Source organism: Centropristis striata, chromosome 4 (genome assembly GCF_030273125.1).
Source record: "Centropristis striata isolate RG_2023a ecotype Rhode Island chromosome 4, C.striata_1.0, whole genome shotgun sequence".
Taxonomy (NCBI): Eukaryota; Metazoa; Chordata; class Actinopteri; order Perciformes; family Serranidae; genus Centropristis; species Centropristis striata.
In genome coordinates this window covers 25,681,854-25,705,956 of record NC_081520.1, presented here as the reverse complement: position 1 = coordinate 25,705,956, position 24,103 = coordinate 25,681,854, and the positions used below count along the sequence as shown (strand labels likewise).

Below are 24,103 nucleotides of genomic sequence, written 5' to 3'. Positions count from 1 at the left end.
TTTTTTAACGTCTACAACTCTGGCATAATTTCACCTAGAGACTCCATTTAAACTTTAAACAGTAGACACAAGTCTTGTGTATTGGTGTATCAATCCACGTTTCGACAGGTCATGTAGTTTTTTATCAATCCCTGTTCAATGACCATGATCATTTTTGGAGAAATTCTGAGATTTTAATGGGTGTGTATTGCATGGAATGTTCGTGTCACAGTGTGTGACATCATCGCCAGTGTAGAGGGAGAGAAAAAATTGTCAAAAAATACATTTGAAAACTTCTCTCCAGGCCGCAAATTCCACTCTACAGAAATAATTCATACATAGAAACGTAGGAAAATTTGTCTTCTCACTCACAATCCTCTGGTAAAGCTGTCAGAGTTATAGTTTGGGCGTAGGACGCACAGATGCGCCACCAACACCCACCAACAGCCTCATTGGCTCCCATATTGAAAACGCAGGAAGATTTCGGAAAAAGGGAAATCGAACAGTTTTTTTTAGATCGCTCAGGCAAAGCTATTTTTTATACATATGTAGACGTTCAGGAAGAACTCAGGACGCTCAAAGTGAAGTCGGTGATCGGAGGTATTATGGTTTTGCCAAAAATGCTTTTTGTTCGAGGCGAGAAATTCCAGTCCACCTCTGGCTGCTGTCACTCTTTCATTAACAGGTGGTGTCAGTTAATTCTGTTGATTGCTTTGATCTGATTGCCTTTGATCTTTGATGTGATTACAGTTACAGATACACACACACTCCTCACACATGCATACACATGCTTCAAACACACACACACACACACAGGTAACTTTATGTGATTTTAATTACACACACACACACACACACACATATTTTGAGGTTAAAGGGCATAGTTTGAAATCTCTGAAGAATCTCATCATAGTGTACACACACCGGCAGTAGCCCCCGTGGCCCTTTCAGAATTTCCCCAGGGGAAATTTTCCAGTTTTTCATGTTGACCTAAACTGTATTTCAGTGTTAGATCCGCACCGTGTTTTTCCGCTTTCCCCCGGATCCAGGATCCACCGCTGATTTTACCGCTCACCCTGCTCCTCTGCGCGACAGGAAGTTGGGATGAAAACAAGAACGGAAACTGAATTCATCCTGAAAATGGATTAAGATTTGAAAGTGTTGTTTTTGAAGGCGTAACAAACCCTTCAGATGATGTCTAACACGGCGAGGAGCGGAGACATCATCCACCTGAACGTCGGGGGGAAGAGGTGAGGATCCGCGGGATGTTTAGGGAGTGTCGGCTAGCTACCGGCTAGCTACCGGGGAGCCTGCTAATAAAGGGGCGTCCCACCGGGAACAACGTTTCTAATGAGGAAAATAACAACAAAGCCTTCAACAATATACCGACGTTTAAATTCATCACTTCATTTACTATATAAACTTAATTTTATGTAGTTTTTAACCCAAACGTGACGCTCGTGTTGTGCAGTCGGCGTATCATTGTGATTTTCTTCACACTAATTATTGTTAGCTAATGCTAACTAATAACCCATATAATATAATGATTACAATATCAGTACAAAGCCATACAAGAAAGGAAAGCTTCTTATACAGACAGACACAAGTAAAGCTAAAATTAAGTTACGATAAAGTTTAATATATCTGTCCGATAATGGAAGTAGAGGAAGACAGCGTGGCTTTACAGGCGCTACAACGCTAAAAATACATGTTTATTCTGAGTAAAATACGCTCAAAAAAGCGATAAACAAGTGTTAATATTTGCTGATGTTGTAATGAGTATGTTCGCGAGTAATTACCCATCTGGTGTGGAGTGAATTCCAAAAAAGTGCCCTGTCCGAAAATGGAATCACTAGCATTTGGCTAAGTGGAGGATCACATAAACAGGATCTGACATCTGTAGTTGCTCTGTTAATTTTTATTCATTCATTTATTTCTTTTTTTTAATTTATTTTTTATTTCCCACATAAAGCACTCACATGACAATCCTTTATACGTCATTTATACAGATATATTAGGCCGTACAGTTTACATGGTGAAAAAGAAATAGGGAAAAAGAAAAAAGACCAGGGGAGTGAATACTAACCAGCCACTTATTCTATAAAGGATCGCCAAGTTTTGTGGAAACTCTCTTCCGAGCCTTGAAGGGTAAATCTGAGCTTTTCTAAAGCAAGGTGTTGCAAAACATCCATCCTCCACATTGTATAAAATGGTGGGATTGCCTGTTTCCAGTTCAACAAAATCAGCCTACGGGCTAGTAAGGTTGTAAATCTGGCCACAATTAGATTAGATCCTGTGAGGGGGCTGTTCTCCCCTGCCACTCCAAAAATGGACAAAACCGGGTCCGGGTCTAGCATGTGCCCAAAGCAGCCTTGAATATTGAAGTCCAGAACTGTGACAGGTTTGGGCACGACCAAAAGATATGTGCCAATGTGTCTGGGTGAGTCTTGCATCGGTCGCATAGTAGTTCTGTATCTGGGTACATTTTACTAATCTTAACTTTGGAGAGATGGGCTCTATGCAAAACCTTTAACTGTATGAGGCTGTGTCTAGCACAAATGGAGGAGGTGTGGAAATTCCTCTGTGCAATCTTCCATTGGGCCATCGACAATTCTAAGCCCAGGTCTTCCTCCCAAGCATTTTTTAAATGGTCTAGGGTGATCTTTGCTTGTACAGACAATGGGTTATAAATAAGTGATGGATCAAGAATATTTGGAAATGTGACTGTGTTGGATTGGATGTAGCTCTTGATCTGAATGTAGGCAAAAAAGTGTGACGGTGGTAGATTAACTTATGCATAACTGCTCGAAAGTGGGAAATAAACCATCTAAATACAAATCTCTCATTCTACTAATCCTGGCAGCCCTGCCTAGTCCCTCTATGAAGTGGAAAAGGGTCTGAGTGGAGATTATTAGTCAGGACATATGCTTGGGGAGCTTTATACAGAAGTGTGACCCAGGAAATAAATTGTTCACCAAAACCAAACTTTCTCATTGCTGTAAACAAAAAGACCCACTCAACCCTATCAAAAGCCTTCTCAGCGTCCATAGATATCAATATCTCTGGGATTGTTGGATCTGGACTGGGAGAGTGAATAACATTGAGAAGTCTTCGGATATTTGAGAATAAAAATCTGTTTTTAATAAATCCGCTTTGGTCTTCTGAGACCACTGACGGAAGAACTCTTTCAAGCCTATAGGCCAGTGTCTTTGCCAATAGTTTGATGTCAACGTTGAGAAGGCTGATGGGTCCATAAGAGCAAGGTTCGAGTGGGTCTTTGTCCTGCTTGAGTATCAAGGAAATGGAGGCCATATAGAAAGTAGGGGGGAGTGACTTATCAGCCCCTGAAGATGATTCGTTAAAAACGTTCTTATAATATTCATTTATTTCTAAAGCCAGCTGGGGTGCAGTGGTAACACATGTTTATCCATCTGTTAATCTTAATGATCAGTGTTGGAAAAAAGTATTCACATCATTTGTTGAATTAAAAGCCTAAATACACTGTGAAAATGCTCCACGGCAAGTAAAAGTCCTGCATTCAAAACCATCTTGAAGTAGGAGTATTAGCAAAATGTAGTTAAATAATGCAAAGTAAAAGTATGTTTGTGCAGCATGTTCCCTGTCTGCTGCATTAATGTGCTCATTTCAGCTCATTTTTATACTGTTGAGTTATTGATTATTACCTTTTATCTGAAATATTCACATCAAAGAGTTGATCAGTGAGCTGGATCTTTCAACATTCTTTCTCAAGGCTCAGGCAATAACATTGTTACATGTCCTCACTTAAAAAGTTATGATTCAAGATTTTTGTTGGCATGTTAGTTATCCAAGTACAGTGAAATACTTTCATTGGGAGGCTCCAGTAAAGACATATTAAATATACCAACATAAAATCACTGAATATAACAAGCAATAAAAGTATGAAATATATGTATAAATATAAAATCTGTGAATAAAATTGTATTATAAATAAATATTAAATATAGTAGACTGAGTATATAAGACTTGTAAGCAGGAAGAGTTAACAAGTTAATGTTTGTTTGTTTGTTTACAGATTCAGTACCTCCCGACAAACACTGACGTGGGTCCCTGACTCCTTTTTCTCCAGGTGGGTGAGAAAAACACACACGCAGCTAATGCAAAACTTGCAAAGTTGCATTTATTACTGGGAAAACAACAGTGAATTTAATCATAAATTATGATGTTTAATGAAGCTGCAGGTAACCAAGAACTTCAACTTGAGATTTTTACTTTAAAACAATTGATATTGAATACTGTGAGTGTTGTTTTTTTCTTGTGTTATTTGGTCAAATTTAAGTGTCTCACAGCAGTTTGTTACAGGTGTGGAGTTGTGTTCTTAAAGGCTAGTGTCCATAAACAAGGCAACACCAGACTCATGAGATTTTTGGCTTGTGTTTTTGTTTTTTTCAGCCTGCTGAGCGGTCGGATCTCGACTCTGAAGGATGAAACTGGAGCTGTGAGTTCCTACAGCTCTGTATTTATTGATCTGTGACACTGGTGTGTATTCTGTGTGTGCTATTAACTGAATGAATGTGTGTGTGATCTCCTCTCTCACCGTAGATCTTCATCGACAGAGACCCCTCTCTGTTCGCTACCATCCTCAACTTCCTGCGGACCAAAGAGCTGCATCCCCGCTCCATCAACGTGCACATGCTCATGCACGAGGCTGAGTTCTACGGCATCACGCCGCTTGGTGAGATGAACAGAGAAGTGTTTACCGGAAAAACATTAGATAAAAGAAAATATTGTAGGGGGAGAAAAATAGTAATTCAGTTATTTCTATAAATTATTGTTTGAAGCATGTCAATAAAGTGTTTTTGGAATTATTTTATCATTATTTTTAGTATACAGCTGCCCCTTTTGACTGCGGCTGCTCAATAATCATGAAGGTCTCTCTCTCTGTTCAGGTCTACTCAGGCTGACCAAATTTTTAATTATCATTATGAATGACTGTGCTCGAGTCTCCTTCAGACTGAGACTGGGTTTTTTATAAAATAATATTTGTTGATTTTTGGCTGCAAGCCTGAGCATCAGTGCTGCTGCTCGACCTGTTGTCAGTTCATGGACAATAAGATTATTTCTAGTAATAGTAATGTTGAACCCTCGCTATGTGTAATATAGTCGATCCATAACTCTGTTTCCTTGTGTTTTTTTAACAGTGCGTAAGCTGCAGCTGTGTGACGAGCTGGACCGATCGTCCTGTGGGAACGTGCTGTTCAACGGCTACCTGCCTCCACCAGGTACTCCACCCTGTCACCACCACACACATTACAGGTGTTTCATAGAGTGTATGAATATATAAATGAACATACAGTGTGTTTATTCCATGTATCACTGGAGATGTGAGACTTTTTACACAAATATAATTAAGTTAAACATGTGAGACATGATAATAGCTGCTGGCTAAGAAATTGTGTTCTTTTGAAAAAATAATGAACAATGGGTAGCTGAGGGAGCAATTCTTGGATCTGATTGGTTGTTCTTTCACTGAGAACAGGTGATTAATCATGTGATCACTCAGTTTAACTTTGGACACACCGTTCTGTCCCTCAGAGGACCTGCCCCTGAATTGAGTCACAGTTTGTTTTTTTTACCCTCTGTGTCCTCACTTCCTGTCTGTGTCGTCTCAGTGTACCCAGCGAAGCGGCGTAACCGTCACAGCGTGGCGGGATCGCAGTTCATGGCAGGCCGAGTGGCGCCGGCAGAGAGAGTGCCTGTCAGACGCAGCAACACCATGCCGCCAAACCTGGGGAACTCTGGGATCCTGGGCAGAGCGAGTACGGAGGAAAGGACGCCTGGAGGTCAATACACACACACACACACACACACACAAACACACACAGTGAAACACACCACAGCTTACAGTTTCCTAATGTGTGTCTCTGTGTGTGCAGGTCAGTTATCAGACACCGGCATGGTTCGGATCATTTGTGGTCATCACAACTGGATCGCTGTGGCGTACGCACAGTTTGTCGTCTGTTACAGGTAAACACTTTTCCTCAGGATTTTTTTCTACAGAAACACAGATTTTACAGGAATAAACTTGGATACATAAAATGTTAAAATACAGTATATACAATTTCTGCTTTTATTAGATTTGTTTTTTGTCTTTTCCTCAATAAATGTATTTGACCTTGACTCACTCTGTAACAGCTCTAACAATCAGAGTAAATTCAAGTATTTTTTTTAGTTCTAATAACTGACAGTGAGACATCTTCTCTCTAGTGGATCGCCTCACATTTAAAATTGCCGACTAAATAGTTGGAAACTACATTAACCCATTGACGCCTAAAACTTCTTGTAAAACCTCTGGGCGATTTTAAAATAAGCCCCTAAAACCTGAAGTTTTTTGGGAAATTCATTGTCAACGCTTCTACTAAATAATAGATTTTTCAGCCTCTGTAGCAGATAGAAATGAAATTCAAAAAGTATTTGAGAGCTTATACAAATAGTACAAAACAATGTAAACGCTTTCCAGGCTTCAATGGGTTAATAACATTGACGTTCCAGTTCAAATGTTGCTCATCTTTTGTTTTTGACTGTCTGTTCATTGTGTAGCTAAAGATTAGGCTCCACTAATATTATCAGTACAATACTTTTTGTCGAATTAGATTCCATTGGTAGCTGTGTAGGATAGTTTCTTCCAATAACTTGTTGTAAAGTCCAAAAGTCAACCTTTATTTAAAAATAATAAATATGTGATAATTTCTAAAATTCACAACATTATTCCACAACTTTTTAACTTCAGTATCATAACTACATAAGCATATCTGTTGTTTAACTTACAGCACCATAAATTACATTTATAAAACCACAATCTCTTCTGGCTCATAAAAACTTCTCTGTGTCTCTCAGGGTGAAGGAGTCCACTGGCTGGCAGCAGGTCTTTACCTCTCCTCGTCTGGACTGGGTGATCGACAGAGTCGCGCTCAACGCCAAAGTGATGGCTGGCTCCCTGGGAGACAACGACAAGATGGTGGCTGTCGCCTCGGGGACGGAGATCATCCTGTGGGCCATCTGCCCCGACGGCAACGGGAACGAGATCGGTACGATCAACACAGAAATAAGTTTCTACCTCAGTTATCAGGAGAAAGAATAGACACTTTTAGCTCAAATGCTGAGGCTTTGGAATTTTCTTTTATCTAAAAGACAAATGTTTACAAAGCCGTCACAGTATCACAGAAACATCTTCTTCTGCAGGCGTCTTCAGTCTGAACGTGCCGGTGGAGGCGCTCTTCTTCGTTGGTAACCAGCTGATCGCCACCAGCCACACTGGGAAGGTCGGAGTTTGGAACGCCGTCACAAAACACTGGCAGGTCAGTGGAGACGAATTCGGATGGTATAAATAAATGAGGCAATAAATATGTGAGGATTTTTATATCATTTAGCAGACTTTTATGTCCTAATGCCAGATTTATAAGTAGTCCTTGGAAAAACTTTATTTATTTAAACCTATTTATTTATTTGTTGAACTATATTGACCCATTTATTTAGATTTACATTTCCTTAAATATTTATTGCCTCCTTTATTTATTTATTTTAAAGCTGTATTCATTTCTTTCATAGACATTATTTTTTTTATTGTAGTTTCAGCACTTAAACAGTCATAACAAACCAATAAAAAATAATAATACACTTAGACATAAATTATTTTTGTATTTAATTATTTAATATTGACTAAAATAAGTTTGAGCTCTTTGAGTTTCTGCAGCATCAGATGATTTTCTTTGTGTCCATGTTGGTAAATAAAAGTATAAAAATGAGTAAAATGAGCATCCTCAGTGTTTTTCACCATAGTTGTGTTTTCTGTGCAGAATCAGGACGTGGTTCCCATCAGCAGCTACGACACCGCCGGCTCCTTCCTCATCCTGGGCTGCAACAACGGATCCATCTACTATATTGGTGAGTCACAGCTCCTGCTGGTTATCTGTTTATGTAGCAATAAAGATATGATGGAACGGAGAATAACTGCGGTTTGTTTGTTTGTCTGTCAGATGTGCAGAAGTTTCCTCTGAGGATGAAGGATAATGATCTGCTGGTGACGGAGTTATACAGAGACCCGACTGAAGACGCCATTACCGCCCTCAGTGTCTACCTCACCCCCAAAACCAGTACGTCACTACAAGACCTTAAGCTCCTGATAAACGACTGCTATTGTTTAACTCCTTCCTCTCAGAGTTCTCCTGTCGTAAACATTGTGTTTTGGTTAGGCATCTATTTAAAGGTTCTTTGTGAAAAAAACATTTTGTGGGTATGTATAAATATTACGCTGGCCATTAGAAAAAGACTCTTTAAATAATCTAACTACTGAGTTAATATTTATATATAATCATGAAATCCGGATTTGATCGAGTTTTGAACCCTTCAAAGAACATGATGCTCACACCGACCACATGGAATGAGTCTCTAACCTGAGCCTGAAATGTGCTGGTCCTGTGATCAGGTGACAGCGGGAACTGGATCGAGATTGCATACGGGACCAGCTCCGGAACAGTTCGAGTCATTGTTCAGCACCCGGAGACGGTGGGCTCGGGGCCGCAGCTCTTCCAGACCTTCTCTGTCCACCGCAGCCCCGTCACCAAGATCATGCTGTCCGAGAAACACCTCATCTCCGGTACGAGAGTGACACAAACTGAGCCACATGTTGCTACTGGTCGCTGTGTTTCTCCGTCTTCCCATCACTGAAGTTGTTTGTTTCTGTCGTCTGTCAGTTTGTGCCGACAACAACCACGTTCGGACGTGGACGGTGACTCGCTTCAGAGGGATGATCTCCACTCAGCCGGGGTCCACACCGCTCACCTCCTTCAAGATCCTCAGCCTGGACGACGTGGACGGACACGGAGGCTGCAGCGCCGGGACGGAGATAGGTAATACACACACACACACACACACACACACACACAATCTTAGGCGTTAAAGGTTGTGCTAAGACCTTCGTTCAGTTTTTTCAGATTATTTTGCTTTGCAGCATTGTTTGAACAAAAGCAAATTGGTGAATCAGTGGTGGAAATTGCATTTTGGAAAGTTGTGGAAATCATCTCCAGTGTGTGTTTTGTTTTTAATGAAATACCATCCAAACTATTTCCCATTTCCGGAGAAATAAAGTTCTAGTCTTGGTGTAAGAAATGCACGAGTCCTTTACATCCCCCTGCATGGATGCAGTTCTTGAGGAGTTGGAGTTGTCAGGGATTGTGAACTCTGCAGCACAAAAGCAGCTCACGTGTCCAGGAGATGCACACATAAATAGATAAATAAATAAAGACATAAATTGTCTTTTGACACATGATCTGGTGGAACCGACCCATTGAATGTATTTACTTGCTCCTGTATTGCTGCTGTTGTCCAGCAGAGGTCCCACTGCTCCACATTCATGTAAATCAGGTGTTGAGTTTGTAGATCTGGAGTGTTTTCTTGGTCTGTTTCTACTATTCAAGGTGCTATAGTTTTGTGCTTCCGGGTTCAGCTGTACCGATGCGTCCAGCTGACCTCCTGAAGGTGTTTCTTGGGGTCAGATGGTAACTGTGTGTTTTGTGGTTTTAGGTCCATATGGAGAGCGAGACGACCAGCAAGTGTTCATCCAGAGAGTCGTACCAGACACGGATAAACTCTACGTCAGGCTGTCGTCTAATGGGAAGAGGTGAGTGTGTGTCCACCCCAGACTAAAGAAAATGAACTGCCTTGTCCGATTGGTAGAACAAAAGCTGTTTTTTGGTCAGTGGTTCAGGTCTGAATTTATGTAAGTCTATTGATGCGCCCAAAAAGTGATATAAGTAAATGTGTGTGTCAGGGTGTGTGAGGTGCGTTCAGTGGACGGCACGTCCATCACGGCCTTCATGGTCCACGAGTGCGAAGGTTCAAGTCGCATCGGCTCTCGGCCGCGCCGCTACCTGTTCAGTGGCCACGGCAACGGCAGCATCCAGATGTGGGACCTGACCACCGCCATGGAGATCGCCGGCAAGGTCGACATCAGAGGTGAGACTCTTCAACTTCATCTTTATTGTTCACTGAGCTCTATCCAGGTGTGATAGGTGTTCTTTGTATGTGACTTTGTATGCGCTATGATTGGTCAGTGAGTGATCTGGGCTCTCATTGGTTGTCTTGCAGCGCTGGGCGGGCCCACGGAGGAGGAGCTGCTGGAGCTACTGGACCAGTGTGACCTGGCTCTGACCAGAACACCTGACAGCACCCCGAGAGCCTCCACCTGCAGGTACACATCTGCATCAACACTGCTTGTGTTGTTGTTGTTGTTGTTGTTGTTGTTGTTGTTGTTGATGATGATGTTGATGTTGATGTCCCTGCAGTCTTCACTCTCAGCTCAGTGAGGGCTTCAGGACGGAGCGTCTCCACTCTGCAGGAGGAGGACGAGGAGCCGGAGCTTTGGGTTCGTCTGCGTCACTGTGCGGCAGCCTCCCCCGGCAGGCTCCGCCCCCTGTCCCCCTCACCAAACCTGTCCGAGACCCCACCCTCTCGGGGCCCCAGGCGCTCGCCATTCCTGCCTACGCCCACAATTCCAGCTCCAGCCAGAGCTCCAGCCCCCGGCCCCCAAGACACCTTGACCGAGACAGAGAGTGGGGGTCTGTGCGGAGGGGGAGCTTCGTGGAGCGATGCCAGGAGCTCGCTAAGGGTTCAGAGGCGACGGCAAACTCTGGGTTCGTGGTCCCAACTGGTTCTGAGGGCGTGAGGCGAAGCTTAGCGGTGTGCACCGAGTTAGAGGCCAGATTTGGTCACAGGACCCCCACCACCTTCTCTGTGTCGCCCGGTGCACGCCACTCTCCAGGAACACCTTCTTCCCTCTCCTCATCATCGCCGTCATCCTCGTCTTCGTCACACCGCAGGGCCACACCCACTCCTCCAACCAGCCCCGCCCCTGCAGCCGTGAGCCCAACCCGCTCTCAGGTGCCCGCCTCGCCCCGCCGCAGCGCCGCAACGTCTCCTGCTGACGTCCAGGCTTCACCTGAGACTCCAGCGAGTCCGGACAGCCCTGCCGCCGGACCACCCACCAGCCCCAAACCACACATGAACGAGACCAGCTTCTGATTGGCTGTTGGGACTGAGACTCAACCAACAGATGAGTGGGAAACTTTAAATCTTCCCTAAGAGGTTTTGCTCTCTGTCCTCACTTTGAGAATCTGAGCTCTGTTGCCTAACAAACTATTGTCAGAAAATAAACCTGAAACAGCAGGAAAAAAACAAAACATCTGGAATTCAAATAGCTGAAAGTATCGATTACAACTGCACTAATAAATATTTCGACATTATCAATAAATCAGATTGTGATAAACTCCGCCCCCCAGCACAAACAGTTGATAACGGTAACGTCAGCAGATTTACTTTAGATAGATTTATTTTATGTTGACAAAGCATTTAACTTCTCACGTCTGTGTGGCCTAAACCCCAGAATGTATGTATATATTAAATATACACATATTTACTATTGGGATAAGACTGCCATGGGCCGCTTATTTTGGACAGCGTTCTTTTTTGCAGGATCATGCTCACCTTCACATCACATAAGATGATTCATTTAAAGAAATACAAAAAAGCCATTCTACCATAATGATACTGTAAATCTGCAGTTGTTTTGATTACAAATATATGTGTCCAAAAAGATTGCCAGTTTAACAACAGTTACTAAGGTGGAGACCAAAGCAGAGCTTAAAGAGAGAAAGATGTCCACAACACACAGAAAGAAATCAGTGATGCAGGTTTGACTAACTTTATCTTAGATTTGTAGCTTTTTTTATAACCAACAGAGGACGTTTGTAGTTTGTTTCTGGTAGCAGATGATTTCTTTCTTACCAGGACCTTTTTGTATCTGCAGTAACAGTTTGACAAGAAACAACAAAAGTTTATATAAAATCTTTATTTTTTTAATTTGTATGATTGAAATCCGACAGTCTTGTTAGTTCAGCAGGTTTTCATCTTGTTCAGTCTGTTAATTTCTTTACAGAGCCAAGCCTGGACGCCTCACCGTCTCAGCCAATCAGGTTTCAGCTCTGTCAGCTTATAGTCTTTAATTTCCATCAAAGCCAAACGAACATCTGATATCTGACAGAATGACACTTAAATCTATGGCTCCCTGTTTAATAATACTTTACTGGAAAGAAACTTTGTTACTTTTACTTTTGTTACTAATAATAAAGGAGTTGTTATTATATGTGGAAGACTAAAGCTGCCATTACAATAAATAAATGACTCAATACATGTTTATTATATTATAATTATAATAATAGAAATAAATGTGCAGGTTACACAGAAATAAAATGTATTTATTTATTTATATATCTGTGCACAGAAATTATAATATATATTTATATTTCTGTGCATATGTATTTATTTCAAATTAACTCATATTTATTTAATAATTGAGGCTTTTATTTCTCCATTTCTTGTTTTATTCTTGTTTGTGTATTCATTTATTATAATGGAAGCTTTATTCTCCATGATTATAGAAGTAAATACTGAAAACAAATTTAATACAATGATATATAATTATTTGCAATACTGCACGACTGGCTTGCCATCATATCACTGATGAAAAAAAAGTCTTAAATTTAACTTTGAATCTGCAGAAACTTGATTTAGTTCTATATTAAAATGTTCTTTCCAGTAAAACTTAATTAGGAAATGATAAACCGTAGAGCAAAGTGTTTCAGCTCAGATCGTCAGGAAGGTTTTCTTTAATGTTTCATGTTTTTCCTTCTGAACAGAAAGTCGTCCAACATTCAAACCTGTAAGTTCTTCTGTAACTCACTTTGGGTTGAATTTAACTGGTGTCCACAACTGTCCTCCTTCCTGTCCTCCTGTTCTTCTTCTTGCTCTCATTGTTTCTTTAACCTTTGTTGGTTAGTTTCAACTTGACCCCTTTCCTTTCTGTTCTACATAAGGCATTTTGAGCATTAAGCCTTCCGTTTTTCTGTATTTATTCACCTCTCTGATGTTTGGAGCCGTATCAGGAGTATTATGATGACATTTAAAGACTGCAGTTAACAATTATTTTCATTGTCTATTAATCTGACAATTATTCTCTCTATAAAGTAGATTATTTAAGATTCATGTGTATTTTGCCCCAAACTTTAATTTGATTATCAAAAGAGTTGCAATTAAAATAAATAAATAAAAACACTATAAAATAAATTAATCTTTTGAAGTGATTGTGGGAAAATAACATAAATGAACCAACAATTTGTGATAAAGTTGAGAAAATTACTTCTTGAAAATGTTCATTCATTTTTACAATACCTGAATTTTATATATTTCATTGTGAAATATCCAATTTAATGTTTACAGTCCTGTAAACTTGCATAATGGACCTTTCTTTCACTTTCCATCATCCTGAACGAGAGGATGATGCTTCGATTAGTTGATTGACAGAAACTAATTAAAAATGTCAATTTTTACGTTATTTTAAATCAAAAATCAGTTGCTGATTTGCTGCTTTTTAGTTTTGTTTCATTGTAAACCAAAAATGTTTGGTTCTGAGAAGTTGTGATGGATATTTTTTTCTGCTTTGTGACATCTAACGGACTAAATATTTAATTGATTATTTAATTAATCAGTTAGAAATCACTAAAAATTCCAAGCATGTTTTGCTGTGTCTTGTGAAATGATATAGAAATAAATTTATTATGTAGACATAATACAACATTAATCATGAAACAAATTATCCTGAGATGAATTGATGATGTCATTAATTGGTAATTGCAGTCTTTTTTTATCTATCTTATTTGGATTTCTATTTTTCCTATGACCTGTGAATATAGCATTCGTGTCTCTGAACTCTCCATATTTAGTTTTCTTTATTTAATATTAAACGTTGTCATGTAAACAGCTCATAGTGAATGTAGAGAAACTGAACTCAGGTCAGTTTGAATATTTCTCTGTAAAGTGTGTTTGATACATCAGATTGTTTGTTTGTTTCTAATCGAACAACTTTCTAACAGACTTTGTACAAAACGAATAAAAAATAACTCATGAAAATCATTTGAAAATTGTGTTTTTATTCCAAAAGCATCAAACCTGCTAGAGTCACTTCATCAAACTAATCAGCAGCCAATAATTTCAGCTGTTAGAAAAAGTCTTTGAACAAGAAAATTAATTTAAAAAAATAACTAAAACAAAACAGCAACAGGAACCAGCTCATCTTTTAAGGTAAACTCACATCACACTCTGTTAAAAAGCTAAAAAAATATCTTTGATTTATGAAAATAGAAAATTTAAAGTTTGTGAAAATCTGTCCATGTTCTGATGATGATTATTATTATTGCTGTTTTGTTCCTCAGGTCACATTTAAACATGAGACATTTGTAATCACATTTAACTGACAGTAAATTAAACATTTATGTTGTTTAAAGTTTGTAATCAGCTGCCATATTGCTTTTCTCTTTAATAACTATTTTAACAGAGATTTAAAAAAAATACTATATAATCATTTACATTTTAAATACTTTTTGGCCCCAAAAGAAGAACTAAATGATTCATCGATGTCCTCAGAGTGTTGCAAAATTTTCTTTTGCAGACCAGAAAAGTATGAGATAGACCAAAAGTAAATATTGAGTGACTGTTTTTCTGCAGCACACAGTGATGTAATAACTACCTGAAAATGTAATAAAACCCAATGATTTAATAACTTGACCAATAATGTAGAATGTCCTGACTGTTATTGCATTTGTTATAATTATTGTATATTATTAATATAATACCTTATGACATTATTGGGAATTTCTAACATTTTGAGGTGGGTCGTGTTTTTCATGGAGATTGAATCGACTGTTTTGTGAGCATTATAACTGTAATCTAACAGAGTAATGCTTTTTTACCTAATAAAAACACAAAACTCCTGCAGGCTCTCTGCAGTCTGCTCAGTGCTTCAACTGAAGAGGATTTGTCAGTCCACAGTATGTTCAGCTGATATTCTTTTTTACTAACCTTCTGTCTCTGTTGCTAAGTCTGAAGAAGAGCTCTGATGAAGCAACATGTTGCCTGTTTATTCCAGCTTGTTATTGACATTAATGTGACACTGAAACTAAACCTGTTCCTGTTTAAATCTTCAAACATTTTGATGCTAAGCTAACGGTTTCTTTTAACAATGACTGCTGATTTCTTCTGTTCTTATCCAGCTGGAGCTCTTTTTCCTGGAACCTGTGTGAAGTCTCATCTTAGCAGCCTGATAAGAGTCTGCTCCCTGAGGAGGAGGATGATGATGATGATGTTAATGATGAGGAGGTCTCGGGTGATGTCAGGCCTTGGCGTCAAGCATCTCCAGCAACAGTTTGTGTAGGGGGACGCGGCGGTGGCGGTGCAGCCTTAGGAAGGCCTCCACGGCTCTGTCGGCCGTCTGCCGCAGCAGCGGGAGGCTCATCAGCAGCCGGCCTGTCCGGTGCTGCTCCCTGCGGGAAGACTCGTACTCCTGCAGGGCCTCGTGGAGCCCGTCCTGGAACCTCTGCACCGAATCCGGACAGTCCACCGGGTCGGCATCTGACGGACAGACAGAAAGAAAGACAGTGTGATAGTGAGGACAGGACATTTACCATGTGATGTACTGAAAGACAAGTTCAAGGTAAAAGTACTTTACAGAGTTTCAGAGCTGCAATTGTTAGTCAAATTACTGGACTTAAGAACACATTTTAAGTCCAAAAAACATTTAAAGTTTAAAGTACTTGCACTTAGCTTAACTATTTTCATTTTCCACGGCTTTATACTTCTATTTCACTACTAAACATTTGTGCTCCACATGCTATACATATTCAACTATTTCAATGTTTCCAGCCTTTCCTGTCCTCTCCTCTCTGCTCTGTGTAAACATCCTCTCCTGTTCTCTCCTCTGCATGCTTTTCTTTTGTCACTGTTGGTGTTTACAGGGTCTGGTTCGTGCAAACAGTTTCTTTTACTGAGATTTTGATGAAATATACTAATTTTAAGGTTCTATTTGTTTGGTTTTACTGATGGAAGTGCTCATCACACAAAATCTGGAAATCCAGGACCATAGGAAAGTTGAAGAAATTATGATTATGCCTCTTTTTAAAGATTCTGTGCATTACAAACAGTGCATTTTATTTTATTTTTTTAAAAGAAAACATGCTTTCTGGGTTTTGGGGCTCAGAGGGTTTATAAATGGTTAATGTCATTATAGTTACATTAGAATGTGACAAAACATTAATTAAATCTTTATAAACTGCTTATAAATGCAAAGTGAAGTGTTGCACAGAACATATTTCATAGTTCTGTAGTATAGTTCTGAGTTGAAGGTGTTTTATAATATTTTTATAATTTATTTATAATAATTAATCACATTATTATTTATAATAATGTGAGAGTGCAGCCAATGGTTCTGCTGTGTTTTACCACAATAAAGCATGTTATGATAACAGGCAGGCCAACACTGCTATTAGTTCAGTATTTGATGAATAGTTTACAGTTTTTATATTTTTCCTTTTCTAGAGAACATGTTATTGTGGATATTGTATTTTTATGATTAAGAATTGTTTGTTAATGTTGTAAAACTACATTCCCATTTGCAGACCACAGAGACTTCAAAATAAAAGACTACCGGAGTTTACAGAAAGATCAGGAGACGGTGAAGTGGGACATCAAAGAGAGGTCAAGGTCAGCCTGTGGGTGTTTGTAACACACACACACACACACACTGAGATACCACCTTCTATTGTGTGAAATATTGATGTTGGAACAGCTAATGGGCTGAGCAGAACAACTAAGACACACATCAGGCTGAAACACACACACACACACACACACACACACAGTGTCCTCCAGCAGGCTGTTAACAGTTTATGGATCGAGAACCGAGTCTATCAATAAACAGTATTGATCCGAGGCTTAGAGTGGGAGACTGACCAGACTTCAGCTGGAAGTGTCCCATCATGCACTGCTTCAACCATCATACTCTGCCAGTCAGATGTTATTGATCAGCTGTTAACACACATCAGTGAGACGCACTGTTGCTCTGACATGTTCCTTCGCCACCGTGCACGCACACACGCACGCACTGTCCTGCTGACACAAATACACCAATACTAGAGCATCAAATGTGGATTAATCTCGCAGACAAATGCAATGTTTCCTCCTGTTTGTCTGATTAAAAACTACAGTGAACAGCTGTTTTAGGAAAAGACTGAGACTTTTCAAACATGGAATTATATCTCTGTGTTTTTAGAGATTTTTGTCTTCAGTAGGAACTAATGTGCACATAAAGAACTAAAAGCCGGACCTTTCTTCCATCTTTCGGTGTGTTTGTGAGCTTTGAATCGTAATGTGGAAACAACTTTGACCTTTAAGTAAGTTCTGCCTTTCCTGTAATATGTTATGTAGTCATGTTCAGGATCATGAATGGAGGTAAAATAAAAGGTTTAAAAACGCTGCAATTGTGGCTGCAAACAGGAATTTACAGAGAAGTTCAGATCAGGAGGAGAATATTTTGAGCAGACCTGATCAGGAATAAACCTCCTCCGTGAAATGCCTGTAGCTGAATTTCTTGGGTGTTACATGATGTAAAAAGAGAACCATGGGCTCAGAGCATTCAAACAACATGTTGATAGTTTACAGTGAAGAGCAAGTTGTTGTTCCGACATGAGGCGTTTTTTATGTAAAATTTCAGAGCCAGGGAATTTTCTGACACCACATGAATGCAGCACAAAAGCCCTGTCTCACAATGTCACCTTTCCAACAAGTTTCATGAAAATCAGACCAGTACTTTTTCTGGATTCTTTCTGACAAGCGAACTGAACACATGAACCTCAGCGGAGGAAATAAAAGCACCAAAATCAGACAACAACAAGACGACCCCGCAGAACCCTGAGCATCTGATCAATACTGTGATGCTTCAGCTCCCAGCCTCTGATCAATACCAATAACTCCTCTGGGATCAATACTTTCAGACCCCCTGTACATTCCACCCAAACTCTCTCTTAATTTTAAATCAATATCAGCGTTCATGCAGCAGCTCTGCATTAACTGCTGCCCCACTGGGACATTTGAAATGAGAAGAGAACTTCACAGGAAGCTTTAAAGACGTCGATCATGACACTTAAAAACAAAACAAATTGGAGCTTAGTTACAAACCTTGTATGGAATTAACAATATCACAATATAAAAGTCCTGCATTCAAAATCCTACTTCAGTAAAAGCACCTACTTGAGTATTGTTAGCAACGTGATCATATTCTCAATGTGTTAGTAGAATATCATTATTGATGCATTTTAATGTAATGTAAAGGTAGGGAAAATGTTAACTACCTACTATTTTGTTATGCAGTTTAAGAATATGTAGTATATAATATATAATGCATAAGAATGCATCATATTTTTTAAAAATGATTACATGTTTTACATGTAAAATATTGACCTGAAAAGTAACTTAAGCTGTCAGAAAAAGATAAATGCAGTTAAATATTAAGTAAAAGTATTAGTTCTACAGCATTCTCATCTAAAAGAAACAAAAAAAATGTTTTCAACTTTGTTTTTCTGTCAAATGTTGAATAACATGAGTCTAAAACAGTTATTTAAATAAAACTATGTGAGAGGTTCAGAGGGAAAATGTACAACAACAATGCATAAAAAACTAACAACATCTGAATGTGAATGGGTGGCCAAATACGTTGAAAATGTGTCCTTTTCTTTTATAATTTAATGTAAAAATCTTTCTTTAACATCTTTATTCGTCTGTTATTAGTAACTAATCTGTCAGATATATGCAGTGCAGTAAGAAGTACGATCTGTCCCTCTGAGATGTAGAGGAGTCGAAAGGAGCATGAAAAGAGTAGTAGCATAAATGCAGTGGTGGAAGAAGTATTCAGATCGTTTACTCACTACAAGTAAAAGTCATAAATTTAAAACTTGTGTACCAGAGTTGGCCAGGGCCATGGCCTTCAGCGTCACCACCTCCTCGGGGGTCAGGTTCATCCCCTGGTATTTTCCCGTCAGGTGACGTAGCGCCTCGTACAGATCGGCCAATCCGGCGGCTCGACACTGAGCCTCGTCCAGACGCAGGTTTCCGGCGAACACTAGCTCCTCCCCCACCCCGCCTTGAGACCTCCAGGCCACGCCCACCAGCAGCGCCTCCATCCAACCACTCTGCAGCAGCGACATCTGGTCGACCAATGAGAGCCCAGAGAAACCTGAGGGTGCGGGGCAGAGCAGGCGTCACTCAGGTGTGTCAGTAAATACCATATACAGTCTATGGTAAATACACAGGATAATTATACTATAATAACATATTTTAAAAAGAAACTGTTAGATAACCTTAATACCTCAAAAATCTTAAAACTTAAATTGTGAAAAAAGGTTAGCCTGGCTAACGCCAGACTAATCACAAATGAGATCTAGTCTGGAAACCAGCCATTAATTTTTCCGTAGAGGAGGTGTGGTTTACGATCCTCCAGAGCCGTTTATTGGGCGCTACGAATGTCTATCAAAAGCGTCTGTAAGTAGCTCTTAGCCAATCAGATCAGTTATACCAGATGACGTAGAGCGACAGAAGTTGATGTTTACATAGCCAGACTAGCCCATCTCTACTTTGAGATGAAAATGCACAATTCTGCTTCTGCAACGTTTTTCTGCAGCATGTTCTGACTGTGTGTGTGTGTGTGTGTGTGTGTGTATGTGTGTGTTTCTGTGTGTGTTGCTTGCTGCTTTGCTTCTCCAGTTCTCGCTTTCTGTAAGATTTTTTTTTTTTTACGCCTTATTCCCCTCATTCAGCCACACACATCCACTGATTTTATGGGCAATAAACAAGCTGCTGCGGGTCTCTCGGCGGCTCCGCCTTCCCCCGGCTTGTAGCGAGATCACCAGCGTTATAGCAGCGAGCGGTAGCGGGGCTAGTGGCCGGGCTAGTGGCCGGGCTAGTAGCAGCGCTAGTGGCGGGGCTAGTTGGTAGATTAGGCTTTTGCCAAATCCTGTCAGAACAAGGCTAAAACATCCCTTTTCGTGGTGAAACAGGACTTTAAAGTCAAACGTTGTTCTTCTTTTAAAATCAACTTTCGCTCTAAACTATTTAAAACACCATCTACAGTTAAAGAGAGTATCGCGTCTGCTGCAGCCATGTTGGATCCGTAAAAAAACTACAAAACTACAAGCTTCCGTCTGTTGAGTAGTACGCATCATCGTCTTGCCGTCCCTCCCCGTTCTGTGATTGGATCCCTAAAACAAGGCTAAGAAACGGCCGTAAAGCCCAGACTGGCTGCAGGTTCGAAATGAAATCGAGCGCGCAAGGCAATATGGGTATACCCAGGCTAAGAAAAGGTTGCATAATAAAAGAAAATATTTGGTTATGAATGTAATTCATAGGAAAGATCTGTCTTATATATAAAAAAAGAAAAACATTAAACAAAGTGAGACAAGAAGATTTTCCCAAAAAGTATAATTGTGTTAAAAAGAGATCTTGTTTGGAAAAAGAAAAACATTGTAATTCATAACTCTAAGGAATATTTAATAACTGTGAGAAAAGATCTTGTAATTTAAAAAAAATAATCTTGTAACTGCAAGAAAAGATCTTCTAACTGTGAAACAAGATCTTGTTAATTATATATATATATATTTTAAAAGATGAAGTAATAAAGAAATCTCTCCTGTGTGTGTACCTGGAATCTGTTTGGCCCAGCCGATCAGAACCAGCAGCTCCCGGTTCAGCAGGTCACAGAGGGTCAGCAGGGTCCGCAGGCTGCTGTCATTGGTCGATTCGTCCTGATTGGCAGCCAGACTGGCGGGCTCTGTCAGCAGCAGGTGGGAAATCACCTTGTTTCCTAAAAGACAGGCAATAATGAATTAATTAAACATATCACACTGACTAAAGGTTTTAATGTAATGCAGACTGTGTGTTTGTGTGACTGTGTGTGACTCACGGCTGCTGGCGCTGTGACCGTACGGCGCTCTGCTGTAGAAACTCAGACCGCTCTCCACTCGTCTCTTGTACTTCTTCCGTCCTCCTCTCACTCGGTCCATACGAACTCCTTCAACACACAGGAGAGGTTTACTATCACAGTCTGATCAGCTGAAGGAGACACACACTAACTGTAAAAAATATATGCACAACAGTACGAAAAGTGTCTCTTTGGGGTCAGAATCAATGTCTTTGTGGTCGTTTTGTGTCTCTTTGTGTTTAATTTAATCTTCTTGTTGTCCTTTTGTGGGTTTATTGTGTCTCTTTGTTGTTTCAAGTCTTTTTGTAGTCATGTTGAATCTCTTTGGGGTTGCTTTGCATTTCTTTCTGGTTGATTTGTGTCTCTTTATGGTCATAAAGTGTATCTTTGTGGTTGATTGTGTCTTTTTGTCATCATTTTAGTATTTGGGACAGACGGACAGATTGACGGGACATACCCTCCCTCATCATGCCGGCCTGGAGACACTTCTGGAAGCGGCAGGCCTGACAGGCTTTCCTCCTCCGCTTGGTAATCTCACACTCGTTCATCACCGGACAGCTGTACTCGATGTTGCCTAGGTAAGCACACAAGAAGGTCAGTGACATCACATCCTCACTCAGTGACATCACATCCTCACTCAGTGACATCACATCCTCACTTAGTGACATCACATCCTCACTTGGCAATCCTGACTCAGCTGACTCTAGTCAGTTAATGTTTGTGTGTTGTGTCTGTTTCCTCCATCTGCATCTTGTCTATTCTCAGCAGACGCCCCTTTTATTATTCAGAGGTGTAAACTCCAGACACCACACATCGGAGTGAAATATTATACTTTTTGCTGAACTACATCTGACAGTTTTAGTTACTTCGCAGAATCAGATTATTAATGAAACATATAATAAACAAATACATAATGAAGTGTAAGATGTTAAACTACCAAGCAGTATATAAAGCAGTTAAATGGAACTCTACCTTTACCGGTAATAAACAACAAGTATAAAGCAGAATTACTTGGAAATTCTAAGGTAAAGTACAAGTACTTTAGTAAATGTACTTATTTACTTTCCGCCACTGCAGTTTATTTGCTTATGATATTACATTACTTTTCTAAAATCTGTGCAGACGAATTGACCAGATGTGATCAATGCATCACTTGATGACTCGTCTGATGCTGGAAGCTGTTTCTCTGCTGTGACTCCAGCAGCTGATGTGTGGGCTCATAGCTTCACACACTAATCAATGCACTGACTGCTGCTGTATTGATCAGCTCTGCCTATTAATTCCCTTATTGATCAGCACTCACACACACTGTGGTTTTCACCTTGTATGGTCCTCTTGAAGAAAGCCTTGCAGGCCTCGCAGGATGCCACGCCATAGTGATACCCGGAGGCGAAGTCGCCACACACCAGGCAGAGCCTCTTGGGCCCCACGGCACCCATGGGTGTCAGGTAGTCGCCCCTCAGGATGGAGTCCACCTGCCGAGAGGACACACACGCTGTCATGTCAGCACGTTTTCACCTTTAAACAAGCTTCAGTAACAAATAAATCTGTTTCTTTACTAAAAATGCATAGCTAATATATTAGCTATATTATCTAAATATTATCTGACATAATAGAGTTCATTCATATGGGGTTTTTAAAATATAAAAAGCTTCAAAACCGGTCTAGCACTCTCTCAGATTAGAACTGTAGAGGACCTATGAAAGTTCCTTGAGGAACGCCTTCCTACGTTTCCATAAACATTCATCTCACTAAGTTATTTCTTAAACTTGAAAGAATATTTTGAGTATCAGTGTGGCTCAGTAATACAATAAAATAAATTTTAATGTAAAGTTTTTCACCTGTGCTGAAAACGATTCAGTCACCAAAAAGCGCACCGAGGCCTCAGACACCACGGCGCTGCCTCCTATGCTTCCTCCGCTGGAACTAGATCCTGTTGGAGAGTCGGGCTCCGGCACTCCACAGAGGGGGCTGTAGGAGGAAGAGGAGGAGGAGGAGGTTGGGCTGGGGAGGAGGAAGGCCCGGTGAGAGGGGCTGAGAGCGGGCGTGGTGTCCAGGGGGAAGGAGGGACTGAGGGGGGAGGAGTGGAGGAAGGAGGCCGGAGACTGAGCTTCATCAGCTGGGCAGGAGGAGGAGGAAGAGGAGGAGGACTGCAAGAGGCTGAGGAGGAAGAAGAGTAGAGAAATTAAATTAAAAAGATGTGAAAAAATTAGAATAGAACTCATCACTCTTGACGCTCCACATTTTGTGTTTTCCTTCAGCTCATAAATAATGTTTTTACACCTTATTTAAAGATGGTTTTATGAAGGTATGTTGTCTACTTCTAATCTAATAAATGAAAGTCTTCTGTTAGATCTTTGGTATTTAAGTTAAAGGTCATCTGTGCAGGTTTTGACCACTGGTGGTACTGTGGAGCAATGTTTTGATGAGTGGGTGACGTGTTATATATTCTGTCATGTGTTTCACAGAAAACTGGATAATTGTGCTTTATTATTACACCTTTGGTCTTAACTTAAAGGTGTTGTAAACAAACTGTTTCCCTGATTATTAATTACTTTCAGTTTGAGCCCAAAATTAATATACAATTGTGGAGAAAGTACTCAGATTTTTAACTTAACAAAAGTAGCAAACTGCAGTGTAAAAATAACTTGTTATAAGTAAAAGTCCTGCATTAAAAAAAGTACATCAGCATTTGCAGCAAAATATCAAGTACCAAATTAAAAAGGAAGCATTATACAGAATAAATAAAAAGTAAATAAATAATTACAACTTATGTATCGTCATATGCTTTTTCAAAACCAAAAAACAGCATTAAGCCCAAAGATGTGAAATTAAAACTCATTAAAACGACAATAGTTGGATCAGACTTTGAAAAAATCTTTCTTGCAATTAACATTCAGAAAATAATTAAACGTTGTGATGATTTTTCATGAAAACAACAGTGACATTATGTAAACAAACTGAAATTTAAAAGAAAAAAATCAAATAGATGAATGAATGAATATCTTGTAGTTTGATCAGGACTGATGTTGGTTTAAAAAAATTAAGTTGAAAGAGGAAAATAATATATTTAAAAAGAATTTTATGGCAGTTTTTTTTTACATTTTAAACATTTTTGGTCTGCTGAGCAACCTTTTAAAGGGATGCACAAGTGTTAATAAAGTGTTTAAATAAGTTGTGTGTTTCTCACCGCTGTGGACTGATGAAGTGATAGTTGTCTGTCAGCTCCAT

The 24,103-nt window shown here is 39.8% G+C and overlaps 2 protein-coding genes across 2 annotated transcripts; one reads left to right on the top strand and one right to left on the bottom strand.

Moving 5' to 3' along the window:
- The first annotated feature begins 1,066 nt into the window (after nucleotides 1-1,066).
- On the top strand, nucleotides 1,067-12,266 carry shkbp1 (SH3KBP1 binding protein 1). The gene is made up of 17 exons (XM_059331169.1): nucleotides 1,067-1,229; nucleotides 4,034-4,087; nucleotides 4,411-4,456; nucleotides 4,561-4,693; nucleotides 5,160-5,240; nucleotides 5,631-5,801; nucleotides 5,895-5,985; nucleotides 6,856-7,046; nucleotides 7,201-7,316; nucleotides 7,815-7,902; nucleotides 7,995-8,111; nucleotides 8,444-8,614; nucleotides 8,712-8,867; nucleotides 9,541-9,637; nucleotides 9,788-9,972; nucleotides 10,105-10,207; nucleotides 10,302-12,266. Exons 1-17 carry the CDS (start codon nucleotides 1,171-1,173, stop codon nucleotides 11,035-11,037), a joined length of 2,595 nt encoding a protein of 864 aa, XP_059187152.1. The 5' UTR covers nucleotides 1,067-1,170; the 3' UTR covers nucleotides 11,038-12,266.
- Nucleotides 12,267-15,238: 2,972 nt separating this feature from the next.
- esrrd (estrogen-related receptor delta) lies at nucleotides 15,239-24,103 on the bottom strand. The gene is made up of 8 exons (XM_059332109.1): nucleotides 24,063-24,103; nucleotides 22,714-23,032; nucleotides 22,194-22,347; nucleotides 21,330-21,446; nucleotides 20,855-20,962; nucleotides 20,594-20,755; nucleotides 18,860-19,132; nucleotides 15,239-15,477 (listed from the first exon to the last, which is right to left on the bottom strand). Exons 1-8 carry the CDS (start codon nucleotides 24,101-24,103, stop codon nucleotides 15,239-15,241), a joined length of 1,413 nt encoding a protein of 470 aa, XP_059188092.1.